General features: G+C 43.3%; 1 protein-coding gene and 1 long non-coding RNA gene across 3 annotated transcripts in view; one reads left to right on the forward strand and one right to left on the reverse strand.

Moving 5' to 3' along the window:
- On the forward strand, positions 1-16,253 carry C13H12orf54 (chromosome 13 C12orf54 homolog). 2 transcript variants are annotated; one of them, XM_076912012.1, is made up of 9 exons: positions 1-94; positions 724-808; positions 2,600-2,630; positions 3,022-3,060; positions 7,894-7,926; positions 10,126-10,150; positions 12,540-12,591; positions 14,177-14,354; positions 16,080-16,253. In XM_076912012.1, exons 2-8 carry the CDS (start codon positions 786-788, stop codon positions 14,286-14,288), a joined length of 315 nt encoding a protein of 104 aa, XP_076768127.1. In that variant the 5' UTR covers positions 1-94; positions 724-785; the 3' UTR covers positions 14,289-14,354; positions 16,080-16,253. The 2 variants fall into 2 exon arrangements, 1 of the variants encoding a protein (XP_076768127.1); XR_013103452.1 differs by lacking the exons at positions 1-94; positions 724-808; positions 2,600-2,630; positions 16,080-16,253 and adding an exon at positions 13,233-13,265 and having other exon boundaries at positions 3,026-3,060; positions 14,177-14,349.
- Positions 11,682-25,260, reverse strand: part of LOC143434158 (uncharacterized) — a 23,891-nt gene continuing 10,312 nt past the window's right edge. The window contains exon 3 of the long non-coding RNA XR_013103453.1: positions 11,682-11,806. This is a non-coding gene — a long non-coding RNA (uncharacterized LOC143434158). The remainder of the gene's footprint in view (positions 11,807-25,260) is intronic.

The raw sequence follows: 25,260 nt of genomic DNA on the forward strand, positions 1-25,260 counted from the left end.
AAAGTGTTGGGGGGAAGGGTTAGCCGCAGGAGAAGGCTGTGATATGGGGTTCAAAGGGGAGAAAGCTTAAGGGGAAGGGTTAAAGCATGATCAGGTGAGTTTCTGGGCGAGTGGCCTGGGTTCTGATGGTGAGGAAGGGTGTCAGCAGGGAGAGTAGAGCAGATCCCCACTGGAGGCAGGCTTTCTGGTTTTCTGCTTTTGACAAGCATATTGACTATGGGTTTTCCTTCCCCCTTTTCAAAGCAACTGACAGTAAAGGCTGATTGGCCTCTACCCGGGGTTTCACCCTCAGCAGATGACTGATTCTGAATTCACCACACGCTCCTTTCTGTTCTTGCCTTAGATCCTGTCTCAGTTCAAGCAGGCTCTGGGCAGCCACTTCCTACATTGTTAAATATGATTTCCTCAGGTTATAAAGTAGAGCTCTCTTTACACATACCTCCCCTTCACACACACACACACACGCATACACACATACACACACATACACACACACATCCATACACACATACACACACGCACACATACACACATACATGCACACATACACAGACATACATACACACACATACACACATACACACACATACACAGACATACATACACACACACTGACCCACTCAAAACAAGGACATTTATTGAAGACGTAAGCCATGACATAGGCTCCTGTGCAGAGAACAAGCATGTTCTTACCATATGTCTAAGAGTCTCCTCTTATTTCAGGGCCTGAAACTATCTCCATCTTCAGCTCCCGAGGCCTGACCATACCAAAAACATAGGCAAGAATGACATCTAAGCAGCAAAGAAGGTAGATTGCACCACCCACACCCTGAAAGGGTCCTTTGCATACATTTATCTACGGGAGGAGAAACAGATGCCCTGCTCCCATATCTGTCTAGCTGCACCTAGGGTGGGGTAAATGGGGTCTTGTGTTCCCCTTATCTCCTTGATAGAAGGGACAACAGTCTTTCCATTCTAGCCAAGAAGGTGGGCTGGCTGTGCCATCCCTCCAAATGTTGGCGGGGCACTTCATCCTTCAAACACTGATCATCCCAGAACCAATGTTCTCTGAGCCCTTTGTGTCCTTTCTAGTGTGAATCAAAGCCAGACATTCAAAACCATGCTTCTGGATTGGAGAGATGCCTTGGTGGTTAAGAGGCTCTAGCTGCTCTTCCAGAAGACCTGGGTTCAAATCCTAACACCTACTTGCTAATTCACAACTGTCTATAACTCCAAAATCTGATACCCTCACATAGACATGCATACAGGCAAAACTCTAATATACATAAAATAAAAACAATTTTTTAAAAAAATCTTGCTTCCCTTGGACTAGGATAGAAAAAGACAAAACAAAAAGGACATTTCTGGGGCTGGAGAGATGGCTCAGTGGTTAAGAGCACTTGCTGCTCTTCCAGAGGTCCTGAGTTCAATTCCCAGCAACCACATGGTGGCTCACAACCATCTGTAATGAGATTTGATGCCTTCTTCTGGTGCGTCTGAAGTGTACAGTGTACTCATATAAATAAAATAAATTAAGAAAAAAATTTGGTTTAAAAATAAAAACTACTGTTAAAAAAAAAAAGGGGGGGGGAGACATTTCTGTTAAACAAAAGAAGCTAAGTAGAAGACCTAGACAATGTTAGCTAAAATGAAAAGAGACAGCAGGGCCCTCAGGTTCTTAAACATGTTTTCCCTCCATCCCCTTCCCCTCTCTTTTTAAATCCTATCCGAGGCGTTCTATCGAGAGGAGCCCGAAACGGGTCTAGGAGGCAATGGCCTCTTCCAGATCATTGCCAATGCCTTGGTTTCCTTTGGAGTGTCACTCCTACACAGTCCACACGTGGCCCAAAGCTCTGAGTGGAGTTTATTCAGGAACAATAGACTGGTAGCTAGCTGATTGCCCAAGTCTCAACCATCCTCAGTCCTCTCCTCCATCAGGTATGACCTGCCCTATCCTTAGCCTCTCCCTCCTGGATGACGCTGCATTCTAGTAGTTACTTAAGAATAGGGCCTTATTGGACCATAGATGTGCTACTGGTTATTTGTCATTTCATTTTGACACTATGCCCCTGACTTAAAGAGGTCTCTGAACTGTACCACCCTTGTATTGCCTTTCTCTGGTATTGTATTTCCTAATAAATGGCATCTGAGGAAAACATGAATAAGACCTTCAGTTCTGCTCCCGGGATGAGCAAAGTCTTTCCAGCTCTTCCTCAGCAGGCCACCCCAACTCCATCAGAAGCCATGAAGGAAAACTAGAAGGCACTTGGGGACTCAAAGACAGCAGTTTTATAATTGCATGCACTTCCTCCAAGGGGACCTAGACGGGTCAAAGACTAGAGTGGGGAGCGGCTCTGACAGGCAGGAGAATGGTAGGTACCACCTTCAGTATTGCCGACCTGCGGAGTTCTCAAAGTTCTGTGTAATAACCTAGCATCTCACGAAGACGGAGTTATGAGTCCTGGGGCGGCAGGGGTGGGGTGTCTGCATGACATGGAGGATAATGGCTGTTTCTAAGGTTTATGAATTCTCACTAGTACACTGGAATTGAGAGAAACCTTTGGGTTGTCCTTCTCATCCGTTTTTTTTTTTTTTTCAGCACATCCATTGAACAGACAAGAAAGCCACAGGTAAGTCGGCCACACATGTTGGTTTCTTGGGGGCTCCCAGAGTGTGGGGAGAGAAGCTGTGTGTCAAATGTTATATCTTTGGGCACATGGGCTTTGTGGTTTGGGTCTTTGAGAGGCTTGTAGGTCACCTAATAGCAAGGCCAGGTCACAGGTCCAATGCCATTTCTGTACCTGATGGTTTCAGGGCAGGCTATCAGATGTTAATAAGGCAGGTAAGCATACACTGGCTGTTATAAGGCTCTGAGCTACCTGGGGGGAAAAATAGAATATCTTTTAGAATTTCACCTCAGTTCCAAGAAATATCTCTTAACCCTGTGCTTATGTACTATGTCAGGCCATATTCTTGAAGAGTTAGGATAATGTTGCCAAAATGTGTCTGTTGTTTCAACAGGAAAGAGATATAATAATCACTGAAACCCTATGGGAGCAGGTAAGTACACGGGTTTCCTCTGACAGCACAGTGGCATGGGAGAAAGTTGGGGGAAAGAGCTAATTTCTGTTCCTTTAAGCAGATTGATGATGAAGAGGCACTCTTGTCCAGCCTGTCCTTTTCTCACTTTTTGAGTTTCAAATCTTCCAAAGCCCCCCCCCACCCCATATCTTTACATCTCTGTGCAACTTCCAACACCCACCATTCTTGTCCCGCCAAAAGTCCCATTTGTGTTGTTGGTTTCACAAGCTGTTGAACCCCTCAGTGCCAAGGGACCACCACAGACTGGTAAGTGCAGGTTTGGCTTCTCCCGTGGGCTCAATGCGATGCAGCTGTGCTCTGATCCCCCACAGTAAACGTTGATATGACTGCATTCCCAAGCCAGTTTAAATGATTTAGATGTTATCCACAATCTCCATCTACAAGGGTTTAAATAAAAACTCAGGTTGGAGAACACTGCAGGTGAGCCCCAGTTCTGTGTTCTCTCCCTGCAACAGCCCTGTGACAGGGAGATGGAACCCCATGAAGAGCAATCTCCAAGATACAGACTGAATGGGCAACTTCTGTCCCCAGGACCATGGATAGAAAGCACTCCAGTTAGCAGAGTTCTGTGTAACTGCATCCTTGGGTACCACTGCCAGGATACTGATGAAACCAATATGGTTTTAATTTCCCGGAAGGCTGAAAATGGTAACACTGTTTGAATTGTTTAGACACTTTGTTCCTTCCTTTGAGGATTATCCATTCAGCTTATTATCCAATTGTTGACTGGAAGATTCCGGAGGGTGTGGTGTTTAAGTTTTGCAGTTTTTTTCTATAGCTATCAGCCCCCTCTGTTGTGTAGTTGGCAGAGACTTCTCCTTATTCTGTAGCCTCCACTGCGCCCCGAGACCCTTTCCCTTGCTGTGAGACTTTGATTTATGTAACACCCTTTGTCAGTTCCTGCAGCAATTTTCTGTGCTGCTGGAGTCCCTTCACAGAGTTTCTGCCTTTAGCTACATAATTATCGTCTTATTTATTTATTTTTTTCAGTCAGGCATGCACGCCGGGCTATTCTCAAACCAATAACTTCTCATTAGTGATCCTCAAAACCAGGGGAATGTGGGATGGTACTTCTAAAGTCCTGAAAGGAAATATCGGCCCACCAAGGTCACTATATACAGCAATGGTATCTTTTTTAAATTAACAGACAAATAAAACCAGATCAAGACTTTTTATTCATATTCCACTCAATTTATACTTATATATTTAAAGTTTTTTTTTTTCTTTTCTTTTTGTCCTTTGAGACAGGATCTCTGTATTGAGTAGCCCTGGATGTCCTGGAACTCTCAATGTAGACCAGGCTGGCCCCTCAGACTCACAGAAATTCACCTGCCTCAGCCTCCCGAGCACTAGGATTGAAGGTGTGCACCACCACTAACAATTTATATAGAAGAATTTAATTGGAGCTATCTTACACAGGGGATAATTCTCCCAGGGGTCATAGATTATCAGATAAAAATCAAAGGTTAGATGTGGGATAACACCTCCCAAGTTGTCGGTCAGAGATGTCTAAGGAGCCCCTAAAAACAAAACAAAACAAAACAAAACTATTGCCATTGCTCTGGATTGCCCCCACCCCAGAACCTGATAGTAAAATCCCATTGCTGAAGACCACATTCTGTGGTCATATGACACAGGGATATCAAGTTGGTGCTCACCAGGAAACTTCCTGATTCGCTAGCTTTCATAATATTGGGAAGTGCTGTGCAGGCTGCTAGGGAGAAAGACATCAACAGTTTTAGCCAACTGAGAACCCCGTCCGCTACAATGTTGCAAGCTATGTCTATAAGTGCCACGAGTCCTAGCCATCTTTCCGCCTGAGTGTACCCAGCCTGGTGCTGTGTTTACACGCCATGCTCAGCCTCTCTCCAACTTGAGATTGGTGATGGTTTAAATGAGAATGGCCTGAAGCACCTACGTGCTACACTGATGCCAGTATGTTAGGAATGGCAGGCTATAAGTCAGAGAAAATGAGCAAAGTAATTCAAAGCCTGTATACTTCAGTTCAAACACCGGAGCCTTTTGTAGTTCTTACAGTATTATTAAATTTTTCTAAGTCTCTTAATAAAATTACTATCAATGTGCAGAAAGCGTTGTTCTGCATATAGAAACTGCTGGATTTATTCTGGATGATTTAGGATTAACTTGGTCGTTTATACAACTGCAACAGGCAATCTCAAATAGAAACTATCTGTGGTGTGTGTGTGTGTGTGTGTGTGTGTGTGTGTGTGTGTGTGTGTGTAATGTATATGTAATCACCCATATTAGGTCTCATACAGGGTTTCCAGGTCCATTTGCACAAGAAAATGAAGACATTGACCAATTATTAATAGAAAATGTGTTAGAAGCCTCAAATTTTCATGAAAAACAGCATGTTAACAGAAAAGGTTTAAAAAAAAAAAAAAGTCTTATCACATGGCAACAAGCCAAGGAAATTATAAGGAAATGTCCTACTTGTTCTCTGTATAACCAAACTCCATTATGTGCCGGAAATAACCGTAGGGGTACCAAAAGAAATGAAATCTGGCAGATGGATGTTTTCCATTTTGCAAAATTTGGAAAACTAAAGTTTGTACACTATACCATCAACACATATTCAGGGTTTCAATAGGCAACTGCTTTGAGCTCTGAGAAGGCTGATTCTGTAATTACACACTTACTGGAAGTGATGGCTATTGTAGGGACACCTGTACAAATTAAGACTGACCATACCCCTGCTTATGTCTCCAGTAAGATGAGGCAATTTTTTACATATTATAATATAAAGCACATTACAGGCGGACCACACAAACCTGCAGGACAACCAGTTATAGAGAGGCCTATTTGCACCTTTAAGGAAATGCTTATAAAACAAAGAGGAAGAATAAGACCCTCGGGGACAGACTAAACGGTGCCCTGTCGACTTTAAATTTTCTGAATGTTAATGAGAAAGGAACAACAGCAGCCAAGAAACACTGGGTAATAGAAAAAAATGTATAATTAAATCGGCCTATATACCATAGAGATGTGTTAACACCAGAATGGAAGCCAGTGAAAGCTGGGTGTTGGAGATGCAGATTTGTTTATATTTCCACAGAAGTGAAACACTGTGGACACCATCAAAACAGATAAACCTGAAACCTCGGCCACTGACCCGAAAAAGTGCTGATTTCACTGGAAGCCTGTGTTTATAATTTCCTGCTAAACCCAGCATAAGTAGTGGCTTAAAGCAGAAAGGGGGAAAGGTAGTGAGAATTTTGCTTTAGAACTTTGGTTTCTTTTAAAAAACACAGAGATGATATAAGACTATGTTTTTGGTTTAATCCCAGGTATGGGATATGGAACTACTTTGCAGCAGCTGACTATAATTTACCTCCTGCTCTAGCAGAGGCGTGGTTTTACCAGCTGCAGATAGATTCTGTGATTGGTTGTGTGATGTTTGGAATTCTGGAAACTTTTCAAAGGGTATATAAGTGCTAGGGTCCTGAGAGGAGAGGTAGGTGTCTGTTGGTCATTCATGGTTGGGGGAGGGTAGTGGTTGTGATTTGTTGTAGTTGTGCCCAAAGAAGAAACAAAAAAATTAGATTCAGAGATCTCTCTCCCCTTTCTATCTTCTCTCCTTTCTAGTGATAGGGGGTGATGGGGATGGGAGGATAAGGGGAGGGAGAAAGAAGAACCACAAAGTATCAAAGAGCAAAGAAGAAACAAGAAGAGAGAAATTATACTCAAGAATCTCTCTCTCTCTCTCTCTCTCTCTCTCTCTCTCTCTCTCTCTCTCTCATCTAGTGATAGGGGGTGAAACTGGAGGGATAAAGAGTGGGAAAAAAGAACCCCCAGAGTAGTGAAAAGACAAGCTACAGTGGCCCACATAGGCTCATCCATTTGAATACTTGGTCTTTAGTTGGTGGAACTGTTTGGGAAGGATTAGGAGGTGTGGCCTTGTTGGAAGAGGTGTGTCACTGGGAAGCAGGCTTTGAGGTTTCAAAAGTCCATACTATTCCTCTCTCTCTCTCTCTCTCCCCTCTCCCTCTCCCTCTCCCTCTCCCTCTCCCTCTCCCTCTCCCTCTCCCTCTCCCTCTCCCTCTTCCTCTCCCTCCCCCTCCCCCTCCCCCTCTCCCTCTCCCTCCCTCTCTTTCCTTTCTCTCTCCTCTCCTCTCCTCTCCTCTCCTCTCCTCTCCTCTCCTCTCCTCTCCTCTCCTCTCCTCTCCTCTCCTCTCCTCTCTCTTCTCCCCTTTCTCTGCCTGTACTTGTAGATTAAGATGTAAGTTCTTAGCTACTGCTCCAAAGCCATGGATGCTGCCAGGCCCCTACCATGATGGTCATGGGCTCCAATTCTGGGAAACTTTAAGCCCCATACAAATTATTTCTTCTAGAAGTTGTCTTGGTCATGGTGTCTTATCATGCCAATATAAAAATAACTAAGCCATTGTTCATAGCATGCTCATGGGCATGGGGGTGTGGGACACAGCACCTTCCTGGTGCCTGCCACTGACCTCATGTGGTGGTATGAGAATGGTCCCTAAAGGCTCATGTCTTTGAATGTTTGGTTCTCGGTTTCATTAGCATCCTCTTTACAACCCAGGTATTTTTAAATAAATTAACAAAAATTCAATCACCACATGCAAAAATGGTAGCCTAGAGATCTATGTAGAGTTGAAGTCATTGTGGGTTATTACTAGAAAGCTCCAGTCAGTCGGCACTCACTGCACACAGTGGAACAATTGGGTTATAATATAAGCTGGGATAAAGCTCCCTCTAACAAAGTGATAGTTTGTAATGCTAATCTTTTTGGCATGCTTTTCCCCCTGTCAGGTGCTATTGGCCTTTAAAGGAATACAAAAGGAGGTGAGGTTAACTTTGATTCTCTAAATTCCCTGGATTTTAACATTGCTTCCCCCACACACCCCCAATGCCCTGCTGAGATGTGAACTCTTTCCAAGGTTTTCATTTCAAAGAGTATGACTGACTTGTCATCCCAAGCAACCAAGGCAAGAAGATGCCAAACAACTCCCTCTGAGAAACGATAGTAAAATACTGGAGGAAAGGTGAATTTATCAGAAATTCTCTCAACAGAAATTCCTGACCTGGTTATACGAAATGCTGAACAGAGCTTGCATTGGAGAGACCCCTCCAGGTAGCTTGACACCTTGGGAGGCGGTGTGCCTATTAACTGCAGGAGGTGCAAATTTTAGCCCCCAGGTCTAAACTTGTGTTGTTTATGCAGAGTTCATTTTCTTTCCTAAACACTGATCAAGTGTTTAAACATTATACTGAAGCAAGCACCATATCGCTGGCCTTTCCCCAGAGCCTAGCTTGCTCAAAATGCTGAGGTGTCCCGACCTGCCGACCTGCTGAGTCCCCTGCTGTGTGTCCCTTCCCTTCCTCCCCTCTTTTTTTCCCTTTCCTTTCCTATGCTTATTCCTGACCCTCTTCTTCCTCTGTGTGTGTGTGTGTTTGTGTATAAAATATATGCAATTACCTATTAGCAGACTGTTTATATAAACTATAATCAGAAGAAAACACATTATTTTGAGTGTCTATTATTTTGTTTTGTCTATAAAACAAATATCATAAAATGAGAACAAACTTCCCTACACATCTCTTTTGTTCCTCTGAAGAGAAGACATAATTTCATTAAAATTAGACTCTAAACATGATATGAGCCCCCTGTAGTCTTAGGAATAACCATCCTCACCTCCTAGTTGGAGAGGAATGATGGGCGAGGGGGCTGAGAAGGGACTAAAAATAAACTTCCTCTACATCACCATCAAGACTGTTCCAGTCCCTAGAACAGTGTCCCTTTCTGTGTCCCAGTAGGCACAGCATTGTCCTGTCACAGTGTCTGGAACTTTCTCTCTTGAAAAATCACAGCAGGCTTTGCTTCTGACTGAGGTAAAAATGGGCTCTCGATGGAGATCAGATACTTCACAGTCTCACCAAGTGTTCCGTTTGTTTTGTTTTGCCTCTGGGGTCAAGACACCTTCTCCCTACCTAGAGTTTCACCACAATCTCCTGCAGACAGAAACCTTTTTCACAGAAGTGAGACTTGTGTGTGTTGCCTTGTAGCTTCTCCGGGTGTATATGAAGTTAACAGTCCATCTGCTCCCCATCCCTTGCAGAAGGCCTCTCTGGTGCTTTTTCTCTTTTTCTTGCAGTTTCTTCCCTCATGTTGGTCCAGACAAGATAATCCTAGCTCTGGTATAAGGGAAATTTTTTTAAGGAAAATACTAAGATAAGTCAAGCAAAGTGCTGGGGAGATGTTTCCACAGTTAAGAACAGTCGTGTGCTCCTCGAGGGTTCACAGCACCCACAGGCAGCTAGCAAAATTGTTAGCTCCAGTTCTAGGGATACTATGCCCTCTTCTGGCCTCCACAGGCACTGTGAAACACACCAATCAATACATGTTGGAAAACACTCATACACATAAAATAAAAATAAATCTTTTTTTTTTTAGAAGGAAGTCAAGCAATAGAGAGTGTGAACAGTGGGAACTGGGACATTCCTTATTTCTTATTAGACAAAACTAAGAGCCAGGCTAGAGCAACCATCTGGGTGCCTTGTATGAGCTCAGTAGGACCAAAACGGACCTCCGGCAGCTGTATACTCTACAGTAAGTAGAAAGGACTTGCAAAAAGCCCTTTCCAAGTCTACAGTCACTGGAGACTCTGTGAGGAAAGCAATGGGGGAGGGGGGGAGGGAAGAAAAGTCGAAGCAGAAAAGCTGAAGAAAAATAAGTTAAGCTCATCCCCATGTGCTGCTAGGTTAAGTAATGGGCTGTGTCTCCCATCTCTACGGGCTTTATGTATTCAGCGCACATTGGCCACATGGTGCATGGAAGGCATTATCTTCATCAGTCAGCTTTGAGAGATACAGACACAACATAACCCCTGCTGCTAGAGAATGTAAACCTTCATTCCCACGTGTTCGTGTTCCCCAAGTACACAGCTGACCTCCTCTACATCTGACCAATCTGTACCCAGCACAGTGAACATCCAGGGGTACCAACCTAAAGTCTCTGACCGCTGAACCCTCATTCTCTTTCAGCTTCAGGAAGATGCTCGGATTCGAGGTAAACAAAGATGCCAAGGTCTGGGTATGGGAATGAGGGGTGGAACTTGAGGATAAGGAGTTTATCCCAGAGTCTCATCTGAAGATCTGCTGTCTGGACCACAGATGGACTCTGGCTTCCTTCCAGTCAGGCTGAGCCCGGCTTTCCATGAAGCTATTTTTTCCACTCCATGCAGCCTGGTCACCTGCTGTCTGTTGTCACAGAATGTGACGCTTGTCATAGACTAGTGGTTTATAAATAACAGAAATTTATTCCTCATGGTTCTAGTAGTTGAAAACAATTTAATGTCTAATGGGGCCCAGGCAGGTCTTAGCTGCCTCTCCTCTACTGACTAGAACCAGGCTACTTCCTGGATCATAGCTCTCCTTTCAATTTTGGGGGGTTGGGGGGAGCAGAGTGGAAATGGAATAAGCACTGTCTTTTATAAGGACACTAATCTTACTAATCTGAGATTCTGGCCATATGATCTAACCACTTTCCAAAGCCCTACTTCCAAAAACCATCACAATGGGGATTTGGTGTCAATATTTGATTGTGGAGGGGCTACGTCCTTTTGTCTGTAGCCCTTAGACAGATGGAAGGATCTTGAGACAGAAGAAATGACTCTTGAGAGACTGAGAACTCTTAGCACTCAGTCAGACTTAGTTCTTTCCAGTAGAGGAGAGGCAATACACAGAGAAGAAAGGCTTTCTGGTTCTGTGCAAAGGGCTTAGTAAAAAAGAGAGAGTGAAGAGGTTAGTGCGGAATTAGGAACCAAGTTACAATTCTTTTTAAGATTTCACTCCGTGTGTGCGTGTGCGTGTGCGTGTGCGTGTGCGTGTGTGTGTGTGTGTGTGTGTGCATGCATGCGCACATCCCTTCAGAGGCCACAAGAGGGCATCAGATCTTCTAGAACTAGAGTTGGAGATGTCTGTGGGCCACCCACTGTGGGTTCTAGGAACTCTGATCTTCTGAAAGAGCAGCAAAGAGTTATCACTCCAGCCCAAATTTTGGTTCCCAAAATATACAAGCATCTGGGGTCATCAACTAAGCCACACTTGGGGTTTCTTCCTCTACTCAGCCAGGAAGAGAACCCATCAGTTATGTTGGTTATCAATTTCTGTACGTATTCCAATCATTCCAGGTCTCTTGCAAAGGTGCAGAATCATATGCAGGAGTCCAAGGATGGGCTTGAGTTCTGAGAATCCAGATCTGTCTCTCCTGGGATACCAGAGCTGCTGATCTGTCTGTCAGGATAAAATGAGATTAATTCAGTCACCTCCATAGGCCATGAAAGAGGGTTGGTAGGCAAAGGGGAAATAGCCTGAAGATTTGGGGTGGGGGGTCTGGCCACAAAATAGAACTCATAGAAGTTCGAATCCTGGGAATATTTAAATATATCCCAGAAAAGATTCCTTCTGATCTTTCTTCAAGCCTGATCCATCATGCCCACCCCAGAGTAAGGAACTATGGTCTGGTAGAACCACTAAGGAATGTTTCCTTAGATAGTGACCTCTCAGGTCAAAGGGCAAAGGGCAACACTTACCCCTACTTGAAGGATCTTCTCTAAGCAAACTTGATCTCCCAGAGATCGTTGTGAGGGAATCTCTCTATGAATATACCCATGCTGTGAAAAAGTGGACTCGAGATTTAACCACTGCTACTGCTTCTGATTTCCTTAAATAGAAACAGTGATCAATTTTGAGTGATGAGTATTTACCCATTCTTTTCAAAGCTGAGACTGTAGCTTAATGGTTAAGAGTTTTTACCTAGCATGCACAAATCCCTGGGTTCAATATTTAGCGTCATTGAAAGCCTATAATTTAAGTACTCAGGAGGTAGAGTCAGGAAGACTAATGGCGTCCTATCCTGTCCCAAATAATATAAAATCCACAGACTGAGGAGAATTCTGTCAGTAAAATACTTGTCATGCAAGTATGAGGACCTGGGTTCAATCCCCAGAACCCACAGTGTGCAGCTGCTTGTGTTTGTAACCTCGCTGATGGAGAAGTGAAGAGGGGTAGATCTTTGAGGCTTGTTGGCCTTGCCTTACTTGATGAATTCTAGGCCAGTAAGGGATCCTGTCTCAAAAAAAGCAGAGTAGATAGTGCCTGAGGTTGAACTCTGGTCTAATACACACACACACACCACTTCTTTCCCATAGCCAAAACAAGTGCTTTAAGAAGTAAGAAACCAAAACTGACTCCTACATGGCACTGTGGGAGACCACTGGCTGAGCAGAGTGTGCCAGTGCCACAGCTACCTGGTGCCACATCCTACAGTCCTCTGACAGGTCTATGTAACCATGAATCTGCTCCTCCCACTCTGGCTGGCTTGACCCTCAACTAGAAATGTGAGCTTGGCAACTGCAGAGATATTTCCCAATCCCTGTAACAATTTCCTTCCTCAGGCATGAGCAACCGTTCTGTGGGATTCATACCATCTATAACCCCTAGGACTGGGTAAGTGTCCCTATTCTAATGGCCTGCAAAAGGGATGACATCTACCTGGATATGGGTGTGGTGGCCAGCCATGGAGCTACCTATGAGCCTGCCTTCAGGAGCCTAGAGTTGTAACCCATGCTCTCCTGAAACAGCATGTGTTGGTTCACCCTTGATGTCAACTGAAGGTGAATGGCAAAGACAAGGCTTCTTTCTCCATCCAGAAGCCCCATCAGAAATTCCTCCAGACCTCACCAGAACAGATTTTGAGAAATTCTCCTCATTAAAATGGGGAGCGGGTTTGAATTCTAAGGTTCTCTGTGTCTCTCATATGCAGCCAAGGCTGATGATAAAGACACAGGAAAAGACAGTGAGTCAGAAAGAAAAGCCATGAAAAACAACGGAGAATCAAGGGCTTCCTTAACGGGTTATAAAGAACATAATGGATGCTTCAGAGTCCTGTGTCTCAACACTGGACACATTTCCACAGAACAGACTGGGGGGAAGATCCACCCACCGTGCTCGGGGCTTAATCTAAACATCAGGAATGACTTCCAACCGTAACAGCTGGAAGGGCTTTAGGGAGTAGTGAAGAAAGACTGTAGCATCAGGCTTCCCATGAATTTAGAGACTTTAAAAAAAATCTATCTGACATGTTTCAGGCATGACCCTGCCTAAACCAAGAACTGGAAAAGGTGAGTCCCCCAGAACTATGTCTGAACATAACTTGTTCCTCTTAGAGCTCATGAAATAAAGCCATCCCAGCTACCATTGATTCACTGGGACTCTGTGCAAGTGCTGAGCCAGGCAAGCGCTCTACCACTGAGCTGTATCCTCAGCTCTCTTTTGGGATTGTTCATTTTGAGACATGGTCTCAAAAAGTTGCTCAGGCTGGCCTTAAACTCATATAGTAGCCTGGGCAGGCCTTGAACTCGGGATCCTCCTGCCTCAGCCTTCTACGTGGCTGGAGTGTCAGGTCTTCCTCACAACCAAGACCAACAAAAGCGCATCTTTGAACCAGATTGGTGATTGTCTTTAACTCGGTCAGTCCTAAACATGTAAGGAACAGTGATAAGCAATGTTATTACATCATACAGCTTTGCTCTATGGAGCAATTTTGATTGGCCAAAACTCCTCCAAGTCTGTCATCTGATCTCACTATTCCTCTGGAGCAAGCCAGAGGCATTTTCCTGATGAACACTTGTCTCTGCTGAGTTATCACTCTTTTTTTTTTTTTTTTAAGATTAGCTTATTTATTTATATGAGTACACTGTAGCTGTCTTCAGACACACCAGAAGAGGGCATCAGATCCCATTACAGATAGTTGTGAGCCACCATGTGGTTGCTGGGAATTGAACTCAGGACCTCTGGAAGAGCAGTCATTGCTCTTAACTGTTGAGCCATCTCTCCAGCCTGAGTTATCACTCTTAATCCTAACACCCAACAAGGTTTTTTTTTTTTTTTTCCATCATGGAGTTAGAACCTCGGAGTCACTGATGCCTGCTTCTGCTGCTGTCAAGGTCCAATGACAGTGGAAAATGTGACAGAGGCACAAAGAGTTGTATTTCTCTCCTTTATGGTCTACCAGTCCTCTTATTTGATACAGAAGCTTCAAGCCTCCAGATCTCTCTACAGTTCCAAATAAGGATCACAGCTCAAATTCTGGAGAGCAGTCATCGGAAGCCCATTTCTACACCCCCAAAGATGCAACCCTGTGACCAGCAAGCCTTCTACCCTAGACTCTAAACTTTGTCATCAAGGAATGTCTCCTGTGTTTCTTCCAGGTATCTACTCAAATACCCTTCCACCTTCGCTGTCAACCCTCCCTGACTATCCTGCTATGTATAGCAGGAACCCAGACTTCCTCTAGGTACTCTTGGTACAACAAGGCAGAGGGTTATCTTGGCAAGCAGGTGTAGTCCAGAGCAAAGGAATGAGGTTGGAGAAGCAGACAGATGAGGGCAGGGCCAGCCCATGTTCTTGTGATCTCTGTGTTCAAGACAGAGCTAAAGAGAATGTGCCAGGCATAGATGGCTCTGTATGGGAAAGAGTGTTCGAGAATCAGAGAAAAATTGGAGGCAAAGATACAGGAGGGTGAAAGGGTTCAAACACTAACAACACAGAGCCCATAGTTTCTTTACAGAAGGTATTTTAGGAACTCATATTATTTGGGAGACTTAATTCAGTGTCAAGAGTGAGACACTAGGGAGACATGCACAACGGGCTCCATTTTAACATTTATGAAACTTGTTCTTTAACAATTTCACACAGCATATAACAACCCCCTCCCTAATCTTCCTCCTGCCCCCTTATGATTTGTCTCTCCTTAAAGTCCCCCTTCCTGCATTCACAACCTTTTGTCTTAGTTGTTGCTATCTCCTTGAGATCCAGTGAGTTTAACCAGAATCATCTGTGTGAGTGCAGGTTTGGAATTATCTCTTTCGTGGGTACTGAAGAAAATGACTGCCTCTCCCCCAGAATCCATCAGTAGTCAGTAGTTCAGTAGGGAGAGATAGGCCCCATTCTTCCCAATCCATGATTGACAGTTGGTAGAACCAGTCTTGTGTAAGTTCACTGTCGGCAGCCATCACTGCCATGAAGTCATGGCCGAATTGGCTGTGTCAAATGGACCCATAAGATGGTGCTTCACAGCCCTTCCCCCTTTCCAGCCCCTACATTCCTCCCTTTCCTTCCCTTCCATGTTCCCTAAGCCTCATCGGGGTGTGGTGTAAATGTCCTGCTTAGGTTGAGCACTCAACTGTCACACACTATTTGAGCACCCTGAGTGGCCATGTGTCTTTGCATTCACCACCGTGCCCTGCAGAGATACTTCTCTGATTAAAGGTGAGAGTAGTGTCTGTCTATGGGTAAAAACATGAAGATCTAAAGGCACTCAGCAGCCTTCAGATTCTTTCTCATAATACAGTTGTATATGAGCTCCCACAGACACTATTTAACCAACAAGCCATTTCCTCAACCCTCTTAAACTGTCTTTACCTCAGGTACATCTGACTCCTAACCCCATATGCAGAAGATGTCCTCGGATGCTTGCCCTAACCCCATATGCAGAAGATGTCCTCAGATGCTTGCCCTCTCCACAGCCTACTCTAGGGCTTATAGAGAATCTCCCTCAAGATACAGCCTGTGTTATGGGTGATGGAAAAAAAATGGCTTCATCTGCCTGAGTCTTAGAGTGACTATATTTTCTTAAGTGTCCCCTTTCAAATATTTTATCCTGTTTCCCCAATGATACACATATACGAAAATTCTAATACCCAAAAATAAGATTGCATCTTTCAAAAAGAATTAGTCGAAAAGCTTTTGTTCTCTCAGATACCCACTTTTGATTCTAATACTGAAGCAGAAATCATTCTCTTTGGTGCAGGGCCTGCTCAGGCACCATCTATAGTAAGAGCTCACTCCCCTTGGGTGTCTGGATAGAAGTCTGAAGCTGGTCACATCACCAGGAGCACACCTTCCATGGCACTGACTGGTAAATTATCTTTCAGGACCCGGCTCAGTTGCCTGATACTCAAAGGCTATGAGACAGACATCATCATTGCCAGAATCCACCAGCAGCAACTGTGAACTTGGACATCACCTGGGAGCCAGGCACATCCTAACTGCCAAGCAAAGAATCCAGCAGATGAACAGTGAAAGAAATAAATGCGATGTAGAACAACGTTCTGCTTGGTCCTCCCTGGGTTGTGGGAGGTGAAGACTGAGCTGGTAAGTCACAGCTCTGCACTGGGAGAAGACCCGAGATACAGCTTGTAAGCTCATTCATTGTCTCTTATCTTTGTGGGGTTCAGTGACCTCTTATGCGAAGAAAATGGGCATCAGGAGTAAGGGATGAAGGAAGCCTTCATGTCTAACATGCCATGAGCTGAATAGTCTCAAGGTACCGTTCCAACATAGTCACACCACCCATGGGAGGACCGCCTAGTCCAACGGAATTCCGTATACCAGTTAGAATTTTGTAAATATAGATACGTATGTCATATGTCAGGAAAGACAGCTTTTATTTCTTCTCTAAACAGACTCTGAACAAATAAACACAGCATAATAAATAACTCAGAGGCATAGCATATAATCCCAGGAGTAAGAATTTGTCTCACAGCCAATACAACAATAACTCACTAGAGCAATATAGTAAGTTCTTGAATTGTTCACTTCCTTATATACTGACCTGGTATTAGTTTAAGTGCAGATTTTAACTCACTGATTAAAATAGAATTAATAGGGGAAGTTGCATAACGGTCAATGGTAGCTGCTGGGGTTTTGCTGAAAACAAACACCGGATGTAGAAATTCTGTTTTCATATTAGTTTTAACAGTATTTAAAATATGCTCTGATCCTATTTCTAAAAGCAGAAAGTCAAAGGACAACGGAAAAAAGAAGAAGGAGGAGGAGGAAGAGGAGGAGGAGGAGGAGAAGAGGAGGAGGAAGGAAACAGCAGTGGGTAGAGGGGAGAAAAAGTCTGTCACAGGGTGACGTGATACAAGTACACGCTATGAATATACAAACGCCATAATAAAACTCATTATCCAGTGAGTACAGATGCTCTAGTGATGATGTTAAAGGGTTGTCTGCCTCAGAGGTCTATCCAAAACTAGTCTCTCTGCAGTAAGAGAATATCAGTCAGTGTTTCTGTTGCATTTAAAAATTTAAAATATTCCTAAAAATAGAATCAAATGACCAGAAAGAAAGAAACAAACAAACAAACTACAGTAGCCTATATACCTGATTCATTTTGGAGTTAGACTCTGGTTTGTTTAAGAAAGAGCAAAATAGAGGATTTCTCTAGAGACCTGATATCTAAAAATACAGGAAAAATAAAGTATAATAGCTAAAAAGCAAGCAGATTGGGAGCAAAAAGAAAAGAAGCTGAGAAACCTGTCAGTGAATACAACATGCAATGATGAAAATCTTTTAGAAAACAATGAAGTCCAACATGTTTAAAGGCTCAGAATAGACTATGGGACAGAAAAATGCAATTTCATATGAACAAAGTAAACAGGAGCTGAGATAGATAGATAGATAGATAGATAGATAGATAGATAGATAGATAGATAGACAGACAGACAGACAGACAGACATATGGACAGATAGATAATAGAGGAAAGGAAAAGAGAGAAAAAAGAAATAAAGAAAATAAATAGACAGATAGACAAACAGATAATAGATACACAGACAGAAAATATATATATATAGATAGATAGACAGACAGATAGATGATAGATGATAGATAGATAGATGATAGATAAACAGATTAGATAAATGATAGATAATAGACAGACATAGATGATGGACAGAAAGATGATAGATAGATAGATAGATAGATAGATAGATAGATAGATAGATACAAAATAAGGGGCCTGTCTGGTGATACTGAGGTCATGGGAAATAACTACTGCCTTTAGGGCTAGGGAAACCAGACTGACAGCTAGACACCTGACACTTAAAAGATGGTTCTCTCTCTCTCTCTCTCTCTCTCTCTCTCTCTCTCTCTCTCTCTCTCTCTCTCTCAGTGTGCGTATGCTGTGTGTGTGTGTGTGTGTGTGTGTGTGTGTGTGTGTGTGTGTTTGTGTCTGTACTGGTGGCCACAGTAGCTCAAAACCATGTGCTATGCCTCTCCTTCCTCATCTTCCTGATAAAGGTTCCTCAGAGATTACTGTGGTCCATCGGGTCCAGCACTCCCAGATATGTACATCCTATGAGGAGGGTATCTGATATAGCAATGGCGTGAGTATGAATGAAGTCAAAACCTTTGTGTCTCTGATGACATGTGGACTTGTTGTGTTTATTGCAGTTGTGGAAGATAAAGCTGGTGTTAAGATCAGCCCCCCAAAACTATATGATAATAGATTAGAACAGATCCCAAGGAGGTTCACCATGGAACTAGCAAAAACAGGCTTTATTGGCCTAGGGTTGATGTGCCTTCTCATACACAGGTGAAATAGCCTGGATTGGTGATACCTATGCCATCCCCACAGGGTACCTTGATATCAGTGCACATGGCTTTTACTGATAAACACCTCAATCAGGGTTGCATTCAGGGATGTATCTCTGCTATTGGCTGTAAGGTTTTCCATGAGGTAAAAACTTCCTCAACAGACCTTCCTATGTGAGCATTATAGGAATGCCAGAGTTTAAAGAGAACATATTTCTTATTCAGAGGCTCGGTGAAATAGGCCTATGCATTATGGGATATGTTCATAGCTCCAGTGTTGGTGAATCTAATGGGAATCTGTGAAACCCTGATGGCACTGGCCCAAAGGAACTAGAAGACCTCAGTTTACAACATGTATCAGTACTGGCTTCCTCAGTGCTAAACTCTACAAAGGAAGCATTTTAGAAGCAGACTGTGCTACAGCAATCCCTGCTGCCACCAGGAAGCAGCTGAACAAAGTCAGTGCACCCAGAGCCAAAGCCAAGATCACAGCTGAAGCTGCCAATGCACATGCTGTTCCAGAAGCTGAGGCATTTCTGAGGAGAAGCATTACATCTCTTCCTGACCCCTATTTTCTTGTTGGAGACGTGACAATACCTTGATTTGAGTGAGCTGAAGAATATAAGTCATGTCAGGTACGGCTACCAGACCTTCGAATATCAAAGAGATTCTAGCCACCACTCGTTGTGGGGTGTCCACCAGAGAAGACTACTCAGACACAGGTTTAGGCCAATAGGAAATCTTTGTTAGCCAACGGGTGACTACACTGGATATTCAGGCTCCCAGTGTAGCCCAAGCCTTTCTCAGGGTGAACTCTGAAGCGCAAAAACTACATCCTAGGTTGACACAATCCAGTTAGCAAGAACGGTTAGCCAGGAGCAGAACTACAGAAGCCAAAAGAGCAAGGTCAGTACCTTTAGGGGCTTTCCCAGAACTATGCACTTTGATAGATTAGGTCTTTGTTCTTGTTCTGGCGGGTACTGTTGCCTGCATGCTGGGTTCCAAGGTCTGAGTGTCTGTCCATCACAGGTTCCATGTCCAGGGCTGGGTTCCATCATGCTTTGTGTTGTATGAAAGTCTGAGGGCTCGTGTCTATTCAAAAGAGCTGGGGGTGAGAAGAATGGAAGGCACCAGAACTTTCCCATTACACCCACAGTAGTGATCTAGGTGTATGTGGGGAAGACACCACATTCTGGTTTAGCTCCCAGGCAGATCGTGCACGCAGCTACAAAGGAGGACCATGGGAAAAGTTGCCTATGTGCATTCAGGAAGTCTTCGGGGTACACCTGGGAACTGCTTTGACCTGTAAGTAGAACCTGTTTCTTTGCCTCATCTTCACCTGTAACCTCTGAGACCTTCCACGAGTTTATATGCAGCCATATATGTTTCCATCGTAGACACTGTATTAAATCAACATGTCTGCAAAGAAGGAATCTGAGTGGAGAAAATGCTTCAGTTTTACAGGTGCAAAAATAAGAACCATTTCTTACTGTTCATGCTACTATTCTAGAGAATTAGTTTAGAATCACATATATGGGACTGTAATAAAATTCCCATTAGCCACTGAACAAACCTATCCTTGGCTCAAGCAGCAAATCCTTATAAATATGTGGAAAAACTAATATTTGTGACAAAATAGTATCATTTATAATTTATTGGTTTCCTGGTGATATCCACCAAAAGCTCAGAGTTTTTTTGTTTGGTTGGTTGGTTTTTCGAGACAGGGTTTCTCTGTATAGCCCTGGCTGTCCTGGAACTCACTCTGTAGACCAGGCTGGCCTCCAATTCAGAAATCTGCCTGCCTCTGCCTCCCAAGTGCTGGGATTAAAGGCATGCGCCACCACCGGCTGGCGATAAATTATTTTCACGATCATAGATGACTGAGTTACTTTGCTAAAACTCTCCAAAATTTCTAAATATAATTTTGACATATAATCCAAATCATGTGGCAATATCCTTCTCATCTTAACTCTCATTTATTTTGAGCATCTAACATGTTTCCTGATTCAGCAGTAATTCGAGTAGTGTAACCCAGCAGGGAAAATTACTTGAGCCCTCTCTGGAGCCAGGCTGACTTGTCTCAGTGTTTTCAATGCCCCCAACTCTGCCTGGCTCTGTATCTCTTTCCCTTCAAAAGTCCAGCACTGTGTATACAGCTCAGTTAACAAAGTCTAGCTTGAACATTGGATTGAGTTTCTAATTTGTGATTTTTTTGGGGGGGTGTGTGGAGGTCCTAGCACCTTCTGAATACTGTTTCAAATGAAATACTTAGACATAAGCTTTCATAAATTTCTAACTAAAATAATCTGCAGCTGTGTGACTTAACTTGACAATAAAAGCAGCTATTAGAAGTGTATCTTCTAAAAAATGGAAAAGATGTATTTTCAGGTAAAATAGCATTTGGCACCAGCACACTTGCACAACATTCAGAGATGCTGAAGATTTCAGCACGTGTGAGGGAAAGGTTTCTGTTGGAAGTATCAAAGTCCAAGAGTGACTGAAGAAATGAAACTGTAATCATATGGGTAATGTAAACCAACAGTAATCTGTGGAACAACGTATTGACACATACATACCCACTGTACAAAAACATACATACATGAACACATGCGTGTAAAATAAGATATATGATGATAATTCTGCAAAAGACTGAAAAGGAGCAGAAAGTGTTGAAAAATGTATTAAAATCCTTACAGCCAGGGAAGTGATAAAGGGTACAGACTTGAAAAGGAAGACAATTGACCACACCCAGATACAGTCTGCATCTGTTCCTTTAAGGAGGATAAAAGCTGTCAAAACAGAAGGGTAGTGCATGAAAAATTCTATCTTTAATACAAATATTTAGAGAGAATTTTACAAAGCGGGAGAGGAAATCCAGAGGCTGCTCCAGAGGGGCTAGTTTGATGTGGGATAGTCCCCCTCTCAGACAAAGTAGCTCCGATCCAGAACACTTGCTGAAAGATGAGCCAGATGGACAGACAGCTCAGACATCAGGGACCCTGCTGTGAGACTGTGGCTCCTAGGGATGTCAGAAGCTACAGCCATAAACCAACAGGACTTCCTGAACATGGACTGGGCAAGGATGACTCCAGTGGACATCCCAAAGTGGGTGGGGGAAAGCCCTTAAAGGATTAAAGGCAACGGAGGAGAGCTGTGAGCCAGAGAGGTGCTGTCCCTGTGGAAGGACACACCAATTGATTGTTGAGTACTGAATGGTCAGGCCTGAAAACGTACACTCAGATAGCATTATAGAACCAAACAGGCTATATTTAGGAATATATGTGCATATATGTATATGGGTGGGGGAGGGGGCACGCTTCCCTTCAACCCAGCACCCCACCCCCGAAAAAGGGTGTTCTCTAAACTCCCAGTGTTCCAACTCCTCAAGAGGAGGTACCCGGAGGCGGAGCTGAGGCAGGTCGACATATAAACATATGTGCAATGAAGAAGAGGCCATGAATTTGAAGGAGAGTGGGAAGGGGTATACGGGATGGTTCAGAGGGAGGAAAAAGAAGGAATAAACATAATATTTGCAAAAAAAAAAAACAAAAACAAAAAAAAAAAAACAAAAAAAAACCAAAACAAAACCAGGGTTTTTTTTTTCAAGATAAGCTCATAAAATCAGCATGGTATGTCCAGCCTTGGACATTTTTAAAAGCAGGAAAAGAGAGAGGATTCCAACAAGGAGTAAGCGGCAGAAGTAAGGCAGGGTTTGCACAGGACACTTGGCTACAGGACATCTGCCTGACATTTGAAAAGAACTCCCTGCTGAACTGGCGGCTCAGCAGACAGTGACCCTCTGTGAACTGAACTTTCAGGAAGCTCAGAGCATTTGGCGAGAGCCCATTCTAAATCTGTTAGCACACGCCAACAGATTGCCAGGCTGCAAAAAGGAGATCTTTTCATACACAACCTGATGGCAGCCAGTCTTCAGGGAAACTTAAACACCAGTTCCAAGCAAAACGCCAGACAATGACAGCTTGCACAGGGCAGGGCCAGCACTAGCAACCGGAGACTGAGGGACCCTTCAGAAGCAGGATAAGCATCTGGGAGCCATCTTTGAAGAATTGTCTACCAGCCAGCCACATCCGAAACCCAGTCTCCCAAAGGACGGTCCAGAGGTGGACAGATTGCCCAGGCATCTCTCTCTGTCTCTCTCTCTGTCTCTCTGTCTCTCTCTCTGTCTCTGTCTCTCTCTCTGTCTCTGTCTCTCTCTCTCTCTCATTCTCTCTCTCATTCTCTCTCTCATTCTCTCTCTCTCTCTCTCTCTCTCTCTCTCTCTCACACACACACACACACACACACACACACACACACACACGACACACACTTCTAGGACCAGGGAGCACTCAGACTGCAGACTGGATCCAGTCACATGGAATTCCTGCTCCATCCCCCAACCCAGCTCTCTCCCTTCACCTTTGTTCTTCCTGTATTTCCTGTCCAATCTAGCAAGGCTACTCAATCCTGCCCAGTTCCTGTCCTGTGTCTTTTTCTTCCCTGTACACTTCTCACTTTCTGTTCCCAGAGAACACAGACTGGCCTGGTTTGGGGATCTCAGTACCTAACCCTCCTGAGAACTGAGACTGACATGTGTCTCTTGCTTCTATTTCTTTGCCTCTCGCTTTTCAGTCAACCTTCAGGCAAGACTCCCTCAGCTCCCTCTTGTTTGCCCTACCTGTTCCTCTTTTGAGTATATCTCCTCATCCTCATCTTCCTCTTCCTCCTCGTCTTCCTCCTCCTCTAGACAAACTTTCCAAATTATAGAAAGATATACTAACCAAGATACAGGGAGCATTTATAACATCTAACAGAAAAGATTCTTCATCCATCATAACAGTTCAGCCACAAACACACAGAAGGAAGTATATTGACAACCAAACACAAGTCACATATAAAAGACCTATCAGAATAAAAACAACTTTTCTCAACAGACACTTTAAAAACAAGGTTTATTATGCTATATATACCAAGTTCTGAAAGCAGACAAATTCCAAATTAAACTAACATTCCCAGCAAAATTATCTATCATAACTCAGAAACAAAGAAAAGCTTCCCAGAATCAGACCACTTTGACAGAAATGCCAAGAAAGATCATTATAACAATCACTGGTCATTAATATCTGTCAACAGCTTTCTCAGTTCCCCCAAATGAAAGCTTTTTGTTAGTCATCCAGGCTAACAGAATGGATGAGAAAACAGAATCCATCCTTCTACTGCACCCAAGAAATACACCTTAATATCAAAGACATCACCTTAGGATAAAAGGTTAGAAAAAGAGATTCCTAGCAAATGAACCTAGAAAACAAGCTGGTGTCATTTTAATATCTGACAAAATAGATTTCAAACTAAAACTAATCAGAAGGCATAGGGAAGGGTAATATATACTCACCAAAGGAAACCCACCAAGAGCACACTGCAATTCTTAACATCTGTGCACCAAACACAGGGTCACCTATGTTTGTAAGGGGGGGGGAAGAGAGGAAGTGGGGGGGAGAGACTACTAGAGATTAAATCACATATTGACCCTCACACACTGATAAGGGGAGACTTCACTACCAGACTTTCACCAATGACAGGTCATCCAGACACCAATTAGACAGAGAAACACTGGAGCTAAGTGATGCTATAAACCAAATGGACCTAACAGATATCTACGGAACATTCCACACACACACAAAAGAATATACTTTTTTCTCAGCACCTAATGGAACTTTCTCCAAAATTGACCACATACTCAGACACAAAGCAAGTCTCAGTAGACACAAGAAAATTGAAATAACACCCTGCCTCCTGTCTGACAACCATGGTCTAATACTGGGTATCAACAACAGCAGAAACAACAGAACACGTACAACTCATGGAAACTGAACAATGCTCCATTGAAGGAACATATGAGCTGAGACATAAATTAAGGAAGAAATCAAAGACTTTCTAGAATTGAATGAAAATGAACACACAATGCACCCAAACTTACAGGACACGACAAAGGCGGCTCTAAAAGCCAGGTTCATGGCACTAAAAAAACTGGAGAGAGCTCACATTAGCAAATTAACAACACACCTAAGAGCTTCAGAACAACAACAGCAAAACCTCACATCCAAAAGGGATGGATGGCAAGAAATAATCAAGCTCAGGACTGAAACCAATCATATAGATTTTTTTTAAAAACACAAAGAATTGGGAGCTGGAGAGAGAGTTCAGTGGTTAGGAGCACCAACTGCTCTTCCAGAGGCCCTGAGTTCAGTTCCCAGCAACTACATGGTGGCTCACAACCATCTGTAATGGGATCTGGTGCTCTTTTCTGGTATGTCTGAGGAGAGCAATGGTGATGTACTTATATGCATAAAATAAATAAATAAATCTTTAAAAATGAATTGATGAAACAAAGAGTTTCTTCTTTGAGAAAATCATTAAGATTGACAGGCCCTTATCAAAAATAACTAAAAGATGGCAAGATAATATCTAAATTTACAAAATCAGAAATGAAAAGGGAGGCATGACAACAGACACTGAAGAAATCCAGATAATCATAAGAACATACTTTTTAAAAATGTATTCCATTAAATTGGGGGATCTAAACATATATACCAGATGTTCAGCTTGGTCTTCAAATAGGTTCCCAAACAACTGGAGTAGGATATGTCCCTTACTATGTTGCCTGTCTGTGGATTCCCTTCCCCTAACTGGGCTGCCTTGTCTGGCCTCAGTGGAAGAGGATGTGCCTAGTCCTGCAA

Source organism: Arvicanthis niloticus, chromosome 13 (genome assembly GCF_011762505.2).
Source record: "Arvicanthis niloticus isolate mArvNil1 chromosome 13, mArvNil1.pat.X, whole genome shotgun sequence".
In the NCBI taxonomy this organism is placed as follows: domain Eukaryota; kingdom Metazoa; phylum Chordata; class Mammalia; order Rodentia; family Muridae; genus Arvicanthis; species Arvicanthis niloticus.

What these genes read in the sequence shown, in the direction of transcription:
- C13H12orf54 (XM_076912012.1), top strand. Translation starts at nt 786, where the DNA reads ATGACATCTAAGCAGCAAAGAAG. An exon ending in TTAAAGGAATACAAAAGGAG is followed by an intron (nt 7,927 to 10,125) that starts GTGAGGTTAACT and finishes ATTCTCTTTCAG; the next exon opens with CTTCAGGAAGATGCTCGGAT. An exon ending in TCTATAACCCCTAGGACTGG is followed by an intron (nt 12,592 to 14,176) that starts GTAAGTGTCCCT and finishes TATTTGATACAG; the next exon opens with AAGCTTCAAGCCTCCAGATC.